We start from the raw sequence: 19,419 nt of genomic DNA on the forward strand, positions 1-19,419 counted from the left end.
CTAGAGCAGCAGCCCCTGATCATGTGACTCCTCCTCCTCTTTCTCCATGTGACTGATCACATGACTGTGACATCATGGCAGGTGGTGTAAGCACAGGGTAAGTACACGGCTCTGTACAGGCTGCGGTGGAGGTATGTGTGCGGTCATCAGGAGGGGTGGGGGAGGGGACAGCACCATTAACCCCTTCAGGATGGTTACTGATGAATTTGGGAGAACAGATACTTTATCGTAATGTTTCCCAAACAGGGTGCCTCCAGCTGTTTGGGAAACATTACAGCCCGTGCATATTGGGAGTTGTAGTTTAGCAACAGCTGGAGGCACCCTGTTTGGGAAACACTTTCTGATAGGGCGGGTGCTCGTAGATATCACTTCTATCCGATTATAGACTGACCATGACTATCGCCTGTCATACGTTGTCATTGTCAGTTTTTACCATCAGTTTTTTTAACCCCTTAAGGACACAGCCTGTTTTTACCTTAAAGGGGTACATTGCTGTTAGGCATCTTTGGATAGGTGGATAAGATGACTGATAGCGGGGGTCCCGCAGCTGCGACCCCTGTGATCTTTTTGCGCTAATGACATCATGCCACGCCCCTTGTGACACCACGCCCCCTCTGTTCATGTCTATGGGAGGGAGCGGAGATCACAGCGAGAGCCCCGGGATAAGATGTCTAGGGCCGGATAGGGGATAAGATGCATGATCTCTGGGGATCTCGGGGGTCCCGCTGCTGGGGATCCCCATGATCTTGCACGCAGCACCCCGTTAGAATCAGTCCCCGCAGCGTGTTCTCTCTAGGTCTGATTACTGACGATCACGGGGAAGGAGCATTGTCATGGCTCCGCCCCCGTGTGACGTCACGCTCCGCCCCCTCAATGCAAGCCTATGGGAGGGGGCGAGGGTGACGCTGAGTGACATTCAATGAGTGTGGTACGGTTACCTCGGCAACTGTACTGTCCAGCATGATCTCCGTCTTCCCACGGTGGAGCTGAAGATCGGGGGCGGAGCCATGACAACGCCAGCGAACACGCTCCGGGGACTGATTCTAACGGGGTGCAGCGTGGAAGATCACGGGGGTCCCCAGCGGCGGCAGGACCCCCGCGATCAGGCATCTTATACCCTATTTTTTTTTTCTGCTAGCCCGTTCCCCCCCCCCCCCCCCCCCCCGCTACGGCACTAGCCCATTCCCTCCTCCTCCCCCCGCCCCGCATACCCCGTTCCCTCATTACACTTGCAGTTACTGCAGAGTCCGGCAGGGGGTGTGCAGGGACAGCGGCGGCAACGAGGCGGTGGCGATGTGCGGGAGGAGTGGCCTCCCAGCCAGTGACCGGGGAGCCAATGTGCTCGCTCCCACCTGTCTGATTGACAGGCAGGGAGCGAGTGCAGCCTAACTGAAAAAGGACTGATTGCCACGCCAAAATCACTCCTTTTTCAGTAGCCGGTTTTTAAATGTAAATTAAACCTTTAAAAAAAAAAAAAAAATAGTAATAATAAAAGTATATTAGAGATATGTTGTAGTACATAAGTACTACAACATATCAAAAAATAAAGTTGGTGACAGTGCCCATTTAAATGACCTTTATTAACTTTTTGTTCACTTAGTTTTTTGCAGTGCTCTAGCTCCTATAGGGACCTATAACACTGCACACTGATCTCTTATACTGATCATTGTTATCCCATAGGGACCTATAACACTGCACACACTGATCTCTTATACTGATCATTGTTATCCCATAGGGACCTATAACACTGCACACTGATCTCTTATACTGATCATTGTTATCCCATAGGGACCTATAACACTGCACACACTGATCTCTTATACTGATCATTGTTATCCCATAAGGACCTATAACACTGCACACACTGATCTTTTACCCTGATCCCTGTAAAGCCATAGCAAGATAGGGGCTCGACTGCTCAAGCCTGTAGCTCAGGCTTGGAGCAATCAAACGCAGATCAGACGCGATGGAGCAAGGTAAGGGGACCTCTGCTCGCGTCCTAGCTGATCGGGACATGATTTTATCGCGATAGTCCTGATCAGCCTGACTGAGCTGCCGGGAAGCTTTTACTTTCGTTTTAGACGCGGCAATCAACTTTGATCGCCACGTCTAAAGGGTTAATAGCACGCGACACGATGATCTGTGCCGCACGCTATTAGCCCAGGGTCCCGGCTATCATAAGCCGCCGGGACCGACCCGGTATGACGCGGGGTCTCGGCCGTTTTAAATACCAGGACCGGGCGCAGGGCGTACAGCTACGCCCTGCGTCCTTAAAAGGTTAAAGGGAAAGTCCAAAGTTTCAGGCCAGTGTGGGGAGACGCAGGCCATGCTAGGCAATACAGTTGCTGAGGCAACCGAACCACGCTGAGTGACATTCAATGAGTGTGGTACGGTTACCTCAGCAACTGTACTGTCCAGCGTGATCTTCGTCTTCCCACGGTGGAGCTGAAGATCGTTCGCACATGAAACTTGAGATTTGCGCTTTATCTACTATTCAGCTTGTGATCTTATCCATCCAGGAGAGAGAGAAGACGTCATCTACAATGTTCTGTCTGCTGAAATATTTCATCTTATTATCTCCTGTATCTGTATTTTTTTCTTACATTGGCTCAGATTCCTCCACCCCAGGATCCTCTGCTGATATCTTCTATATAAGAGAAGTTTCCTGGTCAACCATGGAGAGAGACAGGAACAAGATGGCCGACAGGATCATAAACCTCACCCTACAGATACTCTTCCGACTTACTGGAGAGGTGAGGGATTCTGGGAGTGATGTCACATGACCTCATTCTTATCTCTGTAATAACTGATGGATATGACTGGAGAGGTGAGGGATTCTGGGAGTGATGTCACATGACCTCATTCTTATCTCTGTAATAGATGGATATGACTGGAGAGGTGAGGGATTCTGGTAGTGATGTCACATGACCTCATTCTTATCTATATAATAACAGATGGATATGACTGGAGAGGTGAGGGATTCTGGGAGTGGTGTCACATGACCTCATTCTTATCTATGTAATAACAGATGGCTATTGTTACGCCGAGCGCTCCGGGTCCCCGCTCCTCCCCGGAGCGCTCGCGGCGTTCACCTTCTCACAGCGCCCCGGTCAGACCCGCTGACCGGGAGCGCTGCATTAATGTCACCGGCGGGGATGCGACCCGCGTAGCGGGACGCGCCCGCTCGCGGCTTGTATCCCAGTCTCCTTACCCGTCCTGTTCCCCGACGGCTCAGTCCCGGCGCGCGAGGCCCCGCTCCCTAGGGCGCGCGCACGCCGGCTCTCTGCGATTTAAAAGGCCAGTGCGCCATTGATTGGCGCCTGCCCCAATTAGTGCTCACACCTGTGTCCATGCCTTTATTACCTCACTTCCCCTTCCCAGCATTGCCGGATCTTGTTGCCCTTGTGCCAGTGAAAGCGTTCCTTGTATGTCCCAAGCCAGTGTTCCAGACCTCCTGCCGTTGCCCCTGACTACGATCCTTGCTGCCTGACCTTCTGCTACGTCCGACCTTGCTCTTGCCTAATCCCTTGTACCGCGCCTGTCTCAGCCGCCAATTGGGGTTGAGTCGCTATCGGGTGGAACGACCTGGGGGTTACCTGCCGCTGCAAGTCCATCCCGCTTTGCGGCGGGCTCTGGTGAAAACCAGTAACCCCTTAGACTCCGTTCCCCTGGTACGGCCCACGCCATCACCTCACTGACACAGAGGATCCACCACCAATATCCTCACAGTATCCGGATCCTGACAGATATGACTGGAGAGGTGAGGGATTCTGGGAGTGATGTCACATGACCTCATTCTTATCTCTGTAATATTAGATGGATATGACTGGAGAGGTGAGGGATTCTGGGAGTGATGTCACATGACCTCATTCTTATCTATGTAATAGATGGATATGACTGGAGAGGTGAGGGATTCTGGGAGTGATGTCACATGACCTCATTCTTATCTATGTAATAACAGATGGATATGACGAGAGGTGAGGGATTCTGGGAGTGATGTCACATGACCTCATTCTTATCTCTGTAATAACAGATGGATATGACTGGAGAGGTGAGGGATTCTGGGAGTGATGTCACATGACCTCATTCTTATCTATGTAATAACAGATGGATATGACTGGAGAGGTGAGGGATTCTGGGAATGTATGTAGTGATATTAATGTGTCTCTCCATACACAGGATTACACAGTAGTGAAGAAGTCCTCTAGTGGGCGCTGTCGGGCCCCTGTGTGTGAAGGATGGGGAAGAACCCTGAGCCCAATCCCAGGGCCCCCACCTCACTCCCTGATACATGAGGAAATGGATGAACAGAAGATCCTAGAACTCATCAACAAGATGATGGAGCTGCTGACTGGAGAGGTGACCCTGCTGGGAATGCTGGGACAATATACAGTAATGGAGGGGTCTGGTGATGACTGGAGAGGTGACACTGCTGGGACATTATACAGTAATGGAGGGGTCTGGTGATGACTGGAGAGGTGACAATGCAGGGAATGCTGGGACATTATACAGTAATGGAGGGGTCTGGTGATGACTGGAGAGGTGACCCTGCTGGGAATGCTGGGACATTATACAGTAATGGAGGGGTCTGGTGATGACTGGAGAGGTGACCCTGCTGGGAATGCTGGGACATTATACAGTAATGGAGGGGTCTGGTGATGACTGGAGAGGTGACACTGCTGGGATATTATACAGTAATGGAGGGGTCTGGTGATGACTGGAGAGGTGACACTGCTGGGACATTATACAGTAATGGAGGGGTCTGGTGATGACTGGAGAGGTGACCCTGCTGGGAATGCTGGGACATTATACAGTAATGGAGGGGTCTGGTGATGACTGGAGAGGTGACACTGCTGGGAATGCTGGGACATTATACAGTAATGGAGGGGTCTGGTGATGACTGGAGAGGTGACACTGCTGGGAATGCTGGGACATTATACAGTAATGGAGGGGTCTGGTGATGACTGGAGAGGTGACACTGCTGGGACATTATACAGTAATGGAGGGGTCTGGTGATGACTGGAGAGGTGACACTGCTGGGACATTATACAGTAATGGAGGGGTCTGGTGATGACTGGAGAGGTGACACTGCTGGGAATGCTGGGACATTATACAGTAATGGAGGGGTCTGGTGATGACTGGAGAGGTGACACTGCTGGGAATGCTGGGACATTATACAGTAATGGAGGGGTCTGGTGATGACTGGAGAGGTGACACTGCTGGGAATGCTGGGACATTATACAGTAATGGAGGGGTCTGGTGATGACTGGAGAGGTGACACTGCTGGGAATGCTGGGACATTATACAGTAATGGAGGGGTCTGGTGATGACTGGAGAGGTGACACTGCTGGGAATGCTGGGACATTATACAGTAATGGAGGGGTCTGGTGATGACTGGAGAGGTGACTCTGCTGGGAATGCTGGGACATTATACAATAATGGAGGGGTCTGGTGATGACTGGAGAGGTGACACTGCTGGGAATGCTGGGACATTATACAGTAATGGAGGGGTCTGGTGATGACTGGAGAGGTGACACTGCTGGGAATGCTGGGACATTATACAGTAATGGAGGGGTCTGGTGATGACTGGAGAGGTGACACTGCTGGGACATTATACAGTAATGGAGGGGTCTGGTGATGACTGGAGAGGTGACACTGCTGGGACATTATACAGTAATGGAGGGGTCTGGTGATGACTGGAGAGGTGACACTGCTGGGAATGCTGGGACATTATACAGTAATGGAGGGGTCTGGTGATGACTGGAGAGGTGACACTGCTGGGAATGCTGGGACATTATACAGTAATGGAGGGGTCTGGTGATGACTGGAGAGGTGACACTGCTGGGAATGCTGGGACATTATACAGTAATGGAGGGGTCTGGTGATGACTGGAGAGGTGACACTGCTGGGACATTATACAGTAATGGAGGGGTCTGGTGATGACTGGAGAGGTGACACTGCTGGGACATTATACAGTAATGGAGGGGTCTGGTGATGACTGGAGAGGTGACACTGCTGGGACATTATACAGTAATGGAGGGGTCTGGTGATGACTGGAGAGGTGACCCTGCTGGGAATGCTGGGACATTATACAGTAATGGAGGGGTCTGGTGATGACTGGAGAGGTGACCCTGCTGGGAATGCTGGGACATTATACAGTAACACCACTGGAGGGGTCGGGGTGATGACTGTATCATTGTGTGTCAGGTTCCTATAAGGTGTCAGGACGTGGCGGTGTATTTCTCCATGGAGGAGTGGGAGTATGTAGAAGGACACAAGGATCAGTACAAGGATCAGGTGATGATGGAGGATCAGCAGCCCCTCACATCAGCAGGTAATAGACATGACTATATACACACGTCCTCTCATTATTTGTATGTAAAGAATGAATTCAGTCTCTGTATGTGTTCCCTACAGTCAGATCCAGTAAGAGAACAGCAGCAGAGAGGTGTCCCCGTCCTCTTCTTCCACAGGATCAGGATCAGGTAGATGGAGATATTCCCTATGATCTGTAGAAGGGCTGTGAAGCTCTTGTGTTCAGTCTTGTTTTATCCTACAGTATTATATGCTTTATACTTGTGGAATGAGAAAGGTGGAGATGACAGGATAAAGCCGACCATAGACATTACATGTTGTCTGGATCTTCTCACAGTTTTCTGACTATGGAGACTGCTGGTTGGAATAAGGAACCAACAGGTTGGATTTATACCCATCTGATCCTTTATTTCCCCCGAGACAAACCCCAGAGGTGTCTGGCAGGAGCTGATCTCCTCCACTGACACAACCTGAAGCCTGTCTAGCCATGGGGGATATACATGTGTATGAGGGTCCTGAGGTTATTGATCCTTCATCTAATATCTATGTCCATCTTCTAGGAGACCTGCAGCTATGGGGCTCAGATAATTCCTCCTGTCATTCTTGGTCTTCATGGTTATAAATTTTCTTCTCTGCACATATAAGACATTCCAGGTGACTTCTCCTGTCTGATAATTTGTTTCCCAGCTTATGAATCGGGATGAAGATCTGAGCTATATTAATGCTATAGACATAATAGTGAAAGAAGAAGAGACAGATGAGAGCGGTGATGAGCAGTATAAGGAGGACATTCCTACTGGTAATTGCCCAGGTGAGTAGTAACTGCTAGATGCAGAGAACAGTCACAGATTGCACTGACTACACAAATTTTGTGTGGAATTTTTTTTTAAAGGAGTTATCCATCCAAAAGTGGTAACAATAAATGTTTTAATATATATAATTACCATGACTCCACAAACCATCTTTGGTTCAAATGGTTAGAGAAGCAGTGAATATAGATGAGGGAGGTGTGTGCGGCCTTGGCCAATCAGGTACAATCACACACTTAAGTGCTGCTCACAAAGCTGAGGAGAAGAGAGTCTGATGTTACAAAGTGACGTTTTATCAAATTGGTGCCTGACTGTCATCATGTGTGCTAAGAACTACTAGACTTACTGTCTGGAGGAAAAGCTTAACCACTTAAGGACCTAGGGCGTATGGATACGCCTTGACGTCCTGGTACTTAAGGACCCAGGGCGTATCCATACGCCCGTGGGAATTTCGGTCCCCGCCCCGCGCCGGGCGGGGACCGGGCCGGGGTGACTGCTGATATCAATCAGCAGGCACCCCGTGCAAATGCCCAGGGGGGTCATCAGAACCCCCCCCGTCGGCGATCGGCGCAAATCGCAAGTGAATTCACACTTGCGATTTGCGCCGATTCCGGGTCATACGGGTCTATTGTGACTCGGTGACCCGGAATAGAAGGGGGATAGCGGTTGTCTAAGACACCCACGATCCCCCTGTAGGCATAGGAGTGAGGTGGCAGGGTTGCCACCCCTCCTATCCCTGCTATTGGTCTGCTATTGATCGTCAGAGGCGACGACCAATAGCAGACCGGGGGCGGGGGGGTTAACTTTCGTTTTCCCCGTCCTGCCCTCCCACAACAGGCGGGGCAGAACGGGGAACCGAAGGGGACCGGGCGCCGACGTCCACTTACACGTCCGGAGGCTGCGGCGACGTTGATCGGCGGGCGGCGTCACGTGCGTCTGAAGAGGACGGCTGCCGGGATCCTACGGAAGCCGGTAAGTAGATCTGGAGGGCTACAGTCTGAGACCGTGGTCTCTAACTGTAGCCCTCCAGATGTTGCAAAACTACAACTCCCAGCATGCCCAGACAGCTGTTTGGGCATGCTGGAATATGTAGTTTTGCAACAGCTGGAGGGCTGCAGTTTGAGACCACTATACAGTGGTCTCTAAACTATATCCCTCCAGATGTTGCAAAACTACAACTCCTAGCATGCCCACATAGCTGTTTGTTGTCTGGACATGCTGGGAGTTGTAGTTTTGCAACATCTGGAGGTCCACAGTTTGGAGATCACTGTGCAGTGGTCTAAAAACTGTAGCTCTCCAGATGTTGCAAAACTGCAATTCCCAGCATGCCCAGAAAGCAAACAGCTGTCTCGGCATGCTGGGAGTTGTAGTTGGGTACCTCCAGCTATTGCATAACTACATCTCCCAGCATGCCCTTCGGTGATTAGTACATGCTGGGAGTTGTAGTTTTGCAACAGCTGGAGGCACACTGGTTGGAAAATATTGAGTTAGGTAACAGAACCTAACTGAAGGTTTTCCAACCAGTGTGCCTCCAGCTGTTGCAAAACTACAACTCCCAGCATGCACGGTCTGTCAGTACATGCTGGGAGTTGTAGTTTTGAAACAGCTGGAGGTTTGCCCCCCCCTTGTGAACGTACAGGGTACATTCACATAGGCGGGTTTACAGTAAATTTCCTGCTTCAAGTTTGGGCTGCGGCAAATTCTTTGCCGCAGTGCAAACTCCTAGCGGGAAATTCACCGTAACCCGCCAGTGTGAATGTACCCTAAAAACACTACACTACACTAACACCTAATAAAGGGTAAAACACTACATATACACCCCCTTACACTGCCCCCCCCCCAATAAACAATTTAAAACGTCTTGTACGGCAGGGTTTCCAAAACGGAGCCTCCAGCTGTTGCAAAACAACAACTCCCAGCATTTCTGGACAGCCACTGACTGTCCAGGCATGCTGGGAGTTTAGCAACAGCTGGAGGCACCCTGTTTGGGAATCACTGGCGTAGAATACCCCTATGTCCACCCCTATGCAATCCCTAATTTAGTCCTCAAATGCGCATAGTGCTCTCTTACTTCGGAGCCCTGTCGTATTTCAAGGCAACAGTTTAGGGCCACATATGGGGTATTTCCGTACTCGGGAGAAATTACACTACAAATTTTGGGGGGCTTTTTTTCCTTTTACCGCTTGTGAAAAGGAAAAGTTGGGGGCTACACCAGCATGTTAGTGTAAATTTTTTTTATTTTTTTACACTAACATGCTGGTGTTGCCCCATACTTTTTATTTCCACAAGCGGTAAAAGGAAAAAAAGACCCCCAAAATTTGTAACGCAATTTCTCCTGAGTACAGAAATACCCCAGATGTGGGCGTAAAATGCTCTGCGGGCACACAACAAGGTTCAGGAGTGAGAGTGCACCATGTACATTTGAGGCCTAAATTGGTGATTTGCACAGGGGTGGCTGATTTTACAGCGGTTCTGACAAACGCAAAAAAAAAAAATACCCACATGTGACCCCATTTTGGAAACTACACCCCTCACCAAACGTGACAAGGGGTATAGTGAGCCTGAACACCCCACAGGTGTTTGACGAATTTTCATTAAAGTTGGATGGGAAAATGAAAAAAATTATATTTTTTCACAAAAATGCTGGTGTTACCCTAAATTTTTCATTTTCACATCGGGAAATAGGAAAAAAGCCCCCCCCAAATTTGTAAACCCATCTCTTCTGAGTAAGAACATACCCCATATGTAAATTTAAAGTGCTCTGCGGGCGAACTACAATGCTCAGAAGAGAAGGAGCGCCATTGGGATTTTGTAGAGAAAATTTGTCCGGAATTGAAGGCCACATGTGTTTACAAAGCCCCCATAGTGCCAGAACAATGGACCCCCGACACATGTGACCCCATTTTGGAAACTACACCCCTCACGTAATGTAATAAGGGGTACATTGAGAATTTACGCCCCACAGATGTCTGACAGATTTTTGGAACAGTGGTCCGTAAAAATGAAAAATAAACTTTTTCATTTGCACAGCCCACTGTTCCAAAGTTCTGTGGGGTGTAAATACTCACTGCACCCCTTATTAAATTCTGTGAGGGGTGTAGTTTCCAAAATGGGGTCACATGTGGGGGGTTCCACTGTTCTGGCACCACGGGGGGCTTTGTAAACGCACATGGCCCCTGACTACCATTCCAAACTAATTCTCTTTCCAAAAGCTCAATGGCGCTCCTCCTCTTCTGAGCATTGTAGTTCGCCAGCAGAGCATTTTACGTCCTAACATGGGGTATTTCCATACTCAGAAGAAATGGGGTTACACATTTTGGGGGTCATTTTCTCCTATTACCCCTTGTAAAAATGTAAAATTTTGGGGAAAAACAGCATTTTAGTAAAAAAAAAAAAATTTTTCATTTACACATCCAACTTTAACGAAAAGTCGTCAAACACCTGTGGGGTGTTAAGGCTCAGCGGACCCCTTGTTACGTTCCTTGAGGGGTGTAGTTTCCAAAATAGTATGCCATGTGGGTATTTTTTGCTGTTCTGGCACCACAGGGGCTTCCTAAATGCGACATGCCCCCAAAAAACCATTTCAGCAAAAGTTGCTTTCAAAAAGCCAAATGTGACTCCTTCTCTTCTGAGCATTGTAGTTTGCCCGCAAAGCATTTTACATCCTAACATGGGGTATTTCCATACTCAGAAGAGATGGGGTTACAAATTTGGGGGGGCATTTTCTCCCATTACCCTTTGTAAAAATGGTAAATTTGGGGGGAAAACTGCACTTTAGTGAAAAAATTTTTTTTTTCATTTACACATCCGACTTTAACGAAAAGTCGTCAAACACCTGTGGGGTGTTAAGGCTCACTGGACCCCTTGTTACGTGCCTTGAGGGGTCTAGTTTCCAAAATGGTATGCCATGTTGGGGTTTTCTGCTGTTCTGGCACCATAGGGGCTTCCTAAATGTGACATGCCCCCCAAAAACCATTTCAGCAAAATTCCCTCTCCAAAATCCTATTGTCGCTCCTTCCCTTCTGAGCCCTCTAGTGCACCCGCCGAACACTTGACATACACATATGAGGTATTTCCTTACTCGAGAGAAATTGGGTTACAAATTTTGGGGGGATTTTTCATCTATTACCCCTTGTAAAAATTCAAAAACTGGGTCTACAAGAACATGCGAGTGTAAAAAATGAAGATTTTGAATTTTCTCCTTCACTTTGCTGCTATTCCTGTGAAACACCTAAAGGGTTAACACACTTACTGAATGTCATTTTGAATACTTTGAGGGGTGCAGTTTTTATAATGGGGTCATTTGTGGGGTATTTCTAATATGAAGGCCCTTCAAATCCACTTCAAAACTGAACTGGTCCCTGAAAAATTCCGATTTTGAAAATTTTGTGAAAAATTGGAAAATTGCTGCTGAACTTTGAAGCCCTCTGATGTCTTCCAAAAGTAAAAACTCATCAATTTTATGATGCAAACATAAAGTAGACATATTGTATATGTGAATCAATGTATAATTTATTTGGAATATCCATTTTCCTTACAAGCAGAGAGCTTCAAAGTTAAAAAAATGCAAAATTTTCCATTTTTTCATCAAATTTTGGAATTTTTCACCAAGAAATGATGCAAGTATCGACAAAATTTTACCACTAACATAAAGTAGAATATGTCACGAAAAAACTATCTCGGAATCAGAATGAAAGGTAAAAGCATTCCAGAGTTATTAATGCTTAAAGTGACAGTGGTCAGATGTTCAAAAAATGGCCGGGTCCTTAAGGTATATTTGGGCTGGGTCCTTAAGGGGTTAAAGGGGTACTCCGGTGGAAAACTATTTTATTTTTTTATTTATTTAAATCAACTGGTGCCAGAAAGTTAAACAGATTTGTAAATGACTTCTATTAAAAAATCTTAATCCTTCCAGTACTTATTAGCTGCTCAATACTACAGAGGAAATTATTTTCTTTTTGGAACACAGTGCTCTCTGCTGACATCATGACCACAGTGCTCTCTGCTGACATCTCTGTCCATTTTAGGAACTATCCAGAGCAGCATATGTTTTCTGTGTGGATTTTCTCCTACTCTGGACAGTTCTTAAAATGGACAGTGGTGTCAGCAGAGAGCACTGTGCTCGTGATGTCAGCAGAGAGCTCTGTGTTCCAAAAAGAAAAGAATTTCCTCTGTAGCATTCAGCTGCTAATAAGTACTGGAAGGATTAAGATTTTTTTTACTAGAAGTAATTTACAAATCTGTTTAACTTTCTGGCACCAGTTGATTTAAAATAAAAAAAAGTTTTCCACCGGAGTACCCCTTTAAAGAAACATGGTATGTGCTCACCTAAGATTACACTTGTGCAATACAAATAAACTTAACTTGTGCAGCTATATAAAGGTAATTTAATTTGGCTGGAATTTTTGCAATGTTTGGAACAAACTGTTCCGAACGCTGGAGCCGGCGCCGGGAGCTTGTGACATCATAGCCCCCACCCTTTGATGACGTCACACCCCGCCCCCTCAATGCAAGTCTATGGGAGGGGGCGTGACGACTGTCACGCCCCCTCCCATAGACTTGCATTGAGGGGGCGGGGCGTGACATCATGAGGGGCAGGGCTATGACGTGACAAGCTCCCGCCTCTAGCATTCGGAACAGTTTGTTATAAACGCTGAGCAGCGGAGTACCCCTTTAAGCTTTGTGCACAGGGAAAGAGAATAGAGAAAGAGACACGCAAGCGCCCCTGGTGAAGTAAAACAAGCACTAGTGAGGGAATACAGAATAAGGACACTCAACCTGTGACGTTGCGCTAAGAACACAACATCTATTTGCGTGTGTATTATAAATCGAGGTCCTGCGGCTTAGTTCCTCCCGATCCAGGATGCCTTCTGGTTCGGTAATAGTAGACACAAGTGGAAAAAAACGAAAATGGTACTTTTTCAAGCGCCAGACCTCTCCCAGTAGTTGGTTCACAAGGCTTGGAAACCAGATTAATAAAGTGTAGTTTATTAAAAGCACTTAACGCGTTTCTGGCCCGTGACTGAAACCACAGTCCTTCTTCCTCAGCTTGGCAATGCCAGTCTGAGGAAGGAGGACTGTACCTCCGAAACACGTCATTGGTTTCTGATTTGAATAAACATTGTGCCTGATGGTACATTGCTCTGGATACTTTTTTTTCCTGCTGGAACATTGACAGGTACTACACGTTTATTGTCATCGTCATTAGAGATGAGCGAACTTACAGTAAATTCGATTCGTCACGAACTTCTCTGCTCGGCGGTTGATGACTTTTCCTGCATAAATTAGTTCAGCTTTCAGGTGCTCCCGTGGGCTGAAAAAGGTGGATACAGTCCTAGGAGACTGTATCCACCTTTTCCAGCCCACCGGAAAGCTGAACTAATTTATGCAGGAAAAGTCAGCAACCGCCGAGCTGAGAAGTTCGTGACGAATCGAATTTACTGTAAGTTCGCTCAACTCTAATCGTCATCATCACCTTCACCATTACCATCGACTGCTTCTCCTTCTTCCTCGTCCTTTATTCCTTTGTCAGTCATCCACAATGGGATGTGTAGGCAGGAACCACAAAACCGATTGGAGATGATATTGCATCACAAATGACACATTTATTAAAATAATAAAAATAATTAAAAAAATAACAAATCCAGAGACTTGGTCAAACACACAGCCAGGGGTCAAGAGCCGAATTAGATACTCAGGAATAGCTCAGGAACACAAGAACGCGATTGGAGGTCAGGGACCGGGGAGGGAAGAGGCACGCTGTACTGTTGCAGCTTAAAGGGGTGCTCTGCCCCTAGATGTCTTATCCCCTATCCAAAGGATAGGGGATAAGATGTCTGAACGCGGGGTTCATTTAGAACGTCAGGTGTTGCGCCGGAGGCTCGTGACGTCACGACCACGTTCATCGTGACGTCACGGCCACACCCCCTCAATGCAAGTCTATGGGAGGGGACGTGGTCGCCACCACACCCCCTCCCATAGACTTACATTGAGGGGGGATGGCTGCGACGTTATAAGGGGGTGTGGCCGTGACATCACGAGCCTCCGGTGCCGCATCGCCAGTCATCCAGCACAGAACCAAGTTCGCTCCGTGCACCAGATGACTGGGGGGCCGCAGTGGAGATCGGACATCCTTTGGACAGGGGATAAGATGTCTAGGGGCGGAGAACCTCTTTAAATATCCAGCCCCCGGCAGAAAAGGGACTGGCCAATCAGCAGGGAAACGAGGAACTGCTTCTCAGAGGGGTATTCCGGGATTTTTGGTTCTTTGAATGTGAGACAGGAGGAGCAAAGTTGTTCTAGTTACTAATATACTTCACTTATGTTTGGTGGCTGGTATCAAATTTCTTTGTCTTTCCCTTCCCCGGAAGTTGATTTTCTGCAGCCTACATAATGAGTCTTGTCTCAGACCTTTCCCAGCTTGCTGTGCGACCCGAGACAGTACATCACAAGTCAGGTGCTGAAGGGGGCTTGGCTGTGTAAAGCCAGCCCCCTGATGACGTTACCGGCGTACATGTGCATTCATCATCACACAGATCAACAGTTTGTGTGTCAGGTGATGTCGGGGCAAAGTCATGTGATTAAATGAAGCGTGGCTATCCTGCAATGGGTGGGGCAACCGATGTGCGGGAGGGAAATAAGTCACCTCCCATCCTGGGGATTGTAGTATGAGGGAGGCCACAGAAACAGGAAGTAGCCGGTTCCCAAAATGAAGCCAGAAGCGTGATGGGGGGGGGGGGACACAGGACACGGCCATTTACCACCAACACAAGCACAGATCCTTGGTAAGCATGTCCATTACTGTATTACACTTACTAAAGTCACCTTATTTGAATAACCCCTTTAATATCAGCTGAGGTATACTAAGAAGCAAGTAGTGTAGTGGGGAAAGGGTGACAACACCTAATGGCAGATTAGGTAGAAGACTATGCATTTTAGGAATTCTAGGAGGAAAGGAAGATTAGATATGGGTTTTTAGTTGGCAGCGCAGAATGGGTAAAAAAAAGATGTTGCTGCAGTCAGTTTTTTAGCCTGACATCGCATCCTAGTTGTACTTACCTTGCCACCTACCACTTCCTCTATGTCAAGAATAACTAGCAGACATGTCTACATTCTACATATGAGGTCAAACGCTCCTTTACAAAGGTAACCCGATTGCTCAGCCTCCTAGGATTAGCAGTACACCGTCGGAAGCTATCTACCAGCATTACACACGGCTCTATACATTACAGGGAAAAGATAATAGAGCCCCTTATAGACCAATAGAGACAGGACATATGGATAACTGGTTCTGTTGTTTAGCATTTAGGACATGCTGGACTTTGTAGTGGACTTTAAGGTTATATCACTCAAAATGATCAAATCTGTGTTATTCTTGGCAGATGACTGTACCAGGAGATCAGAGGAGAATCTTATATCTTCATATTATAAAGCAGATGATGATATCACACAAGATACATATGAAGAACATTCCATTATCCCAGATACACCCTCAGCCCTTCACAGCCAAGATCTATCATCTCATCCTGTTATACCCGTACTATATCCTGGTTCATCACAGACACTTGAACAAAATAAAAGTTATAGAAAAGGTGTTAAACATAAAAGAACTCGTACAGAAGAAAAGCCTTTTGCATGTTCAGAATGTGGGAAATGTTTTACTGTGAAATCTAATCTTGTTCAACATCAAAAAACTCACACAGGAGAGAAGCCATTTCCATGCCTAGAATGTGGGAAATGTTTTAATCGTAAATCAAATCTCTTTGAACACCTGAAAATTCACACAGGGGAGAAGCCATTTTCATGTCAAGAATGTAGAAAATTTTTTACTCGTAAACTGGATCTTATCCTACATCAAAGAAATCACACGGGGGAGAAGCCATTTTCGTGCTCAGAATGTGAAAAGTGTTTTACTATGAAATCACATCTTGTGAGGCATCGGATAATTCACACAGGGGAGAAGCCATTTTCATGTTCAGAATGTGGGAAATGTTTTACCGTGAAGTCGTATCTTGTTGAACATCAAAAATCTCACACAGGAGAGAAGCCGTTTTCTTGTTCGGAATGTGGGAAATGTTACAGCAATAAATCATCTCTTGTTAAACATGAAAAATCTCACACAGGGGAGAAGCCGTTTTCATGCCGTGAATGTGGGAAATGTTTTACTATGAAATCACAACTTGTTAGACATCAGAGAATTCACACGGGGGAGAAGTCGTTTTCATGCCAAGAATGTGGAAAATGTTTTACTCAGAGATCAAATCTCATTATACATCAGAGAACTCACACAGGGGAGAAGCCGTATCCGTGCCCAGAATGTGAAAAATGTTTTACTCAGAAATCAACTCTTGTTGCACATCAAAGAACTCACACAGGGGAGAAGCCATTTTCATGAACTGCATGTGGAAAGTCGAAACGTATCCTAACATAACAAGAATAAAAAGTACAGACATAAATAAACAGATGTAAGTCCTTCTAGTTTTTTCCCCCACAAACCTTTTTAGCTGGTTTGTGGGTCTTTGCAGTGTCATCTGACCTGTCTCGCACAGATTTCCTGTGTATACAGTATCAACTGGCTCCAGAAAGTTAAAAAGATTTGTAAATTACTTCTATTAAAAAATCTTAATCCTTTCAGTACTTATGAGCTGCTGAATTTGAGTTGTTCTTTTCTGTCTAAGTGCTCTCTGATGACACGTGTCTCGGGAACTGTCCAGAGTGGAAGCAAATCCCCATAGCAAACCTCTTCTACTCTGTGCAGTTCCCGAGACAAGCAGAGATGTCAGCCGAGAGCACTGTTGCCAGACAGAAAAGAACAACTCAACTTTAGCAGCTGATAATTATTGGAAGGATTAAGATTTTTTTATGTAAGTAATTTACAAATCTGTTTAAAGGAGTTATCCAGGAAAAACATTTTTTTATATATCAACTGGCTCCAGAAAGTAAAACAGATTTGTAAATTACTTCTATTAAAAAATCTTAATCATTTCAGTACTTATGAGCTTCTGAAGTTAAGGTTGTTCTTTTCTGTCTAAATGCTCTCTGATGACACGTGTGTCGGGAACCGCCCAGTTTAGAAGAGGTTTGCTATGGGGATTTGCTTCTAAACTGGGCGGTTCCCGAGACACGTGTCATCAGAGAGCACTTAGACAGAAAAGAACAACCTTAACTTCAGAAGCTCATAAGTACTGAAAGGATTAAGATTTTTTAATAGAAGTAATTTATAAATCTGTTTAACTTTCTGGAGCCAGTCGATATATAGAAAAAAGTTTTTTCCTGGACAACCCCTTTAACTTTCTGGAGCCAGTTGATATTAAAAAACATTAAAAAAAATTCCCTGGAATACCCCTTTAAAAATCAGCGCCTTTTTATAAGAATGGGTTCAATTGTTGTCGATGGGAAATCAGCCTTTAGTACACACATGTAGGGGAAAAAATGGCAGAATAATAAGCTTATTTTTTTTTTTATTTTTTAGGACAATTTTAGGAAGAAATAAAAAAAAATTGACGGAAAAAGGTTGTAAAAAGGGGGGGGAGGGAATTCATAGATTTTTTTAATTTTTATAAAATGTAAAAAAAATTCCTTCCTACAGAAACTATTTTTATTTATTTTTTTAAAGGCTACAAAATGGCTGAAAATATCTGTATAAACCATAGTCGGGGACGCAAAGATAAAAAAGTTCTTCAGCAATGCAGCATACCCAATTTGGTGTTTTTTTGCAGTTAACCCTCCACCTGCCCACCAACCATTGGTTCTTCCTGTGACTGCTTGTTCTGGGCAGTATTGGTTGTGTCATCTTACACTTTCTTTATATAGCTGTTGTGGGAGATCCTTTGGATAGGGGATAAGATGTCTATGGGCGGAGTACCCCTTTAAAAAAATTTTTTAGAGTATGAAAATATAGAGTACCCGTATTTTTCGCCCTATAGGACGCTTCGGCATATAAGACGCACCCAATTTTAAATGAGGAAAATCTAGAATACAATGTAAAGTATAGGTCACAGTGATCTTCAACCAGCGGACCTCCAGATGTGGCAAAACTACAACTCCCAGCATGCCCGTACAGCCGTTGGCAGTACTATTTTGGAAACTACACCCCTCAAGGAACGTAACAAGGGGTCTAGTGAGCCTTAACACCCCACAGGGTGATTGACGAACTTTCCTTAAAGTGGGACGTGAAAATGAAAAATTTGATTTTTAACACTAAAAGGCTGGTGTTACCCCCAAACTTTTCATTTTCACAAGGAGTAATAGGAGAAAATGCCCCATAAAATTTGTAACCCCATTTCTCTTGAGTAAGGAAATGCCTCATATGTGAATGTAAAGTGCTCTGCGGGTGCACTAGAGGGCTCAGAAGAGAAGGAGTCACATTTAGCTTTTGGAAAGCGAATATTGCTGAAATGGTTTTTGGGGGCATGTCGCATTTAGGAAGCCCCATGGTACCAGAACAGTAAAAATAAAATAAAAACCATGGCATACCATTTTGGAAACTACTCCCCTCACGGAATGTAATAAGGGGTGCAGTGAGTATTTACACCCCACTGGCATTTGACAGATCTTTGGAACAGTGGGCTGTGCAAATGAAAAATTACATTTTTCATTTTTACGGACAACTGTTCAAAAAATCTGTCAGACACCTGTGGGGTGTAAATGCTCACTGTACCCCTTATTACATTCCGTGAGGGGTGTAGTTTCCAAAATGGGGTCACATATGAAGGAGGTCCACTTTTCTGGCACCATGTGGGGGCTTTGTAAACACACACAGCCTTCAATTCCAGCCTAATTCTCTCTCAAAAAGCCCAATGGCGCTCCTTCTCTTCTGAGCATTGTAGTTCGCCCGCAGAGCACTTTACATCCCCATATGGGGTATTTATATACTCAGGAGAAATGGGGTTACAAATTTTGGGGGGCTTTTTCCTATTACCCCTTGTGAAAATGAAAAGTTTGGAGTAACACAAGCATTTCATGTAAAAAAAACAACTAATTTTTAATTTTCATGTCCAACTTTAACAAAAATTTGTCAAAGACCTGTGGGTTGTTAAGGCTCACTATACCCCTTGTTATGTTCCGTTAGGGGTGTAGTTCCAAAATGGGGTCACATGTGGGTGTTTTTTTTTTTTTTTTACATTCATGTCAGAACCGCTGTAACGATCAGCCACCCCTGTGCAAATCACCAATTTAGGCCTCAAATGTACATAGTGCACTCTCATTCCTGAGCCTTGTTGTGCGCCCGCAGAGCATTTTACGTCCACATATGGGGTATTTCCGTACTCAGAAGAAAATGCGTTAGAAATTCTGG

General features: G+C 45.8%; 1 protein-coding gene across 1 annotated transcript in view; it reads left to right on the top strand.

Moving 5' to 3' along the window:
- Window positions 1-16,583, top strand: part of LOC130295739 (zinc finger protein 850-like) — a 60,203-nt gene extending 43,620 nt beyond the window's left edge. The window contains exons 12-17 of the mRNA XM_056546837.1: window positions 2,423-2,753; window positions 4,180-4,359; window positions 6,208-6,334; window positions 6,418-6,485; window positions 7,003-7,126; window positions 15,506-16,583. Of these exons, the coding sequence (XP_056402812.1) occupies window positions 2,423-2,753; window positions 4,180-4,359; window positions 6,208-6,334; window positions 6,418-6,485; window positions 7,003-7,126; window positions 15,506-16,518 (1,843 nt within the window). The 3' untranslated portion in view covers window positions 16,519-16,583. The remainder of the gene's footprint in view (window positions 1-2,422; window positions 2,754-4,179; window positions 4,360-6,207; window positions 6,335-6,417; window positions 6,486-7,002; window positions 7,127-15,505) is intronic.
- Window positions 16,584-19,419: the final 2,836 nt, after the last annotated feature.

The sequence above is a fragment of the Hyla sarda genome, chromosome 1 (genome assembly GCF_029499605.1).
Source record: "Hyla sarda isolate aHylSar1 chromosome 1, aHylSar1.hap1, whole genome shotgun sequence".
NCBI classification, from domain to species: domain Eukaryota; kingdom Metazoa; phylum Chordata; class Amphibia; order Anura; family Hylidae; genus Hyla; species Hyla sarda.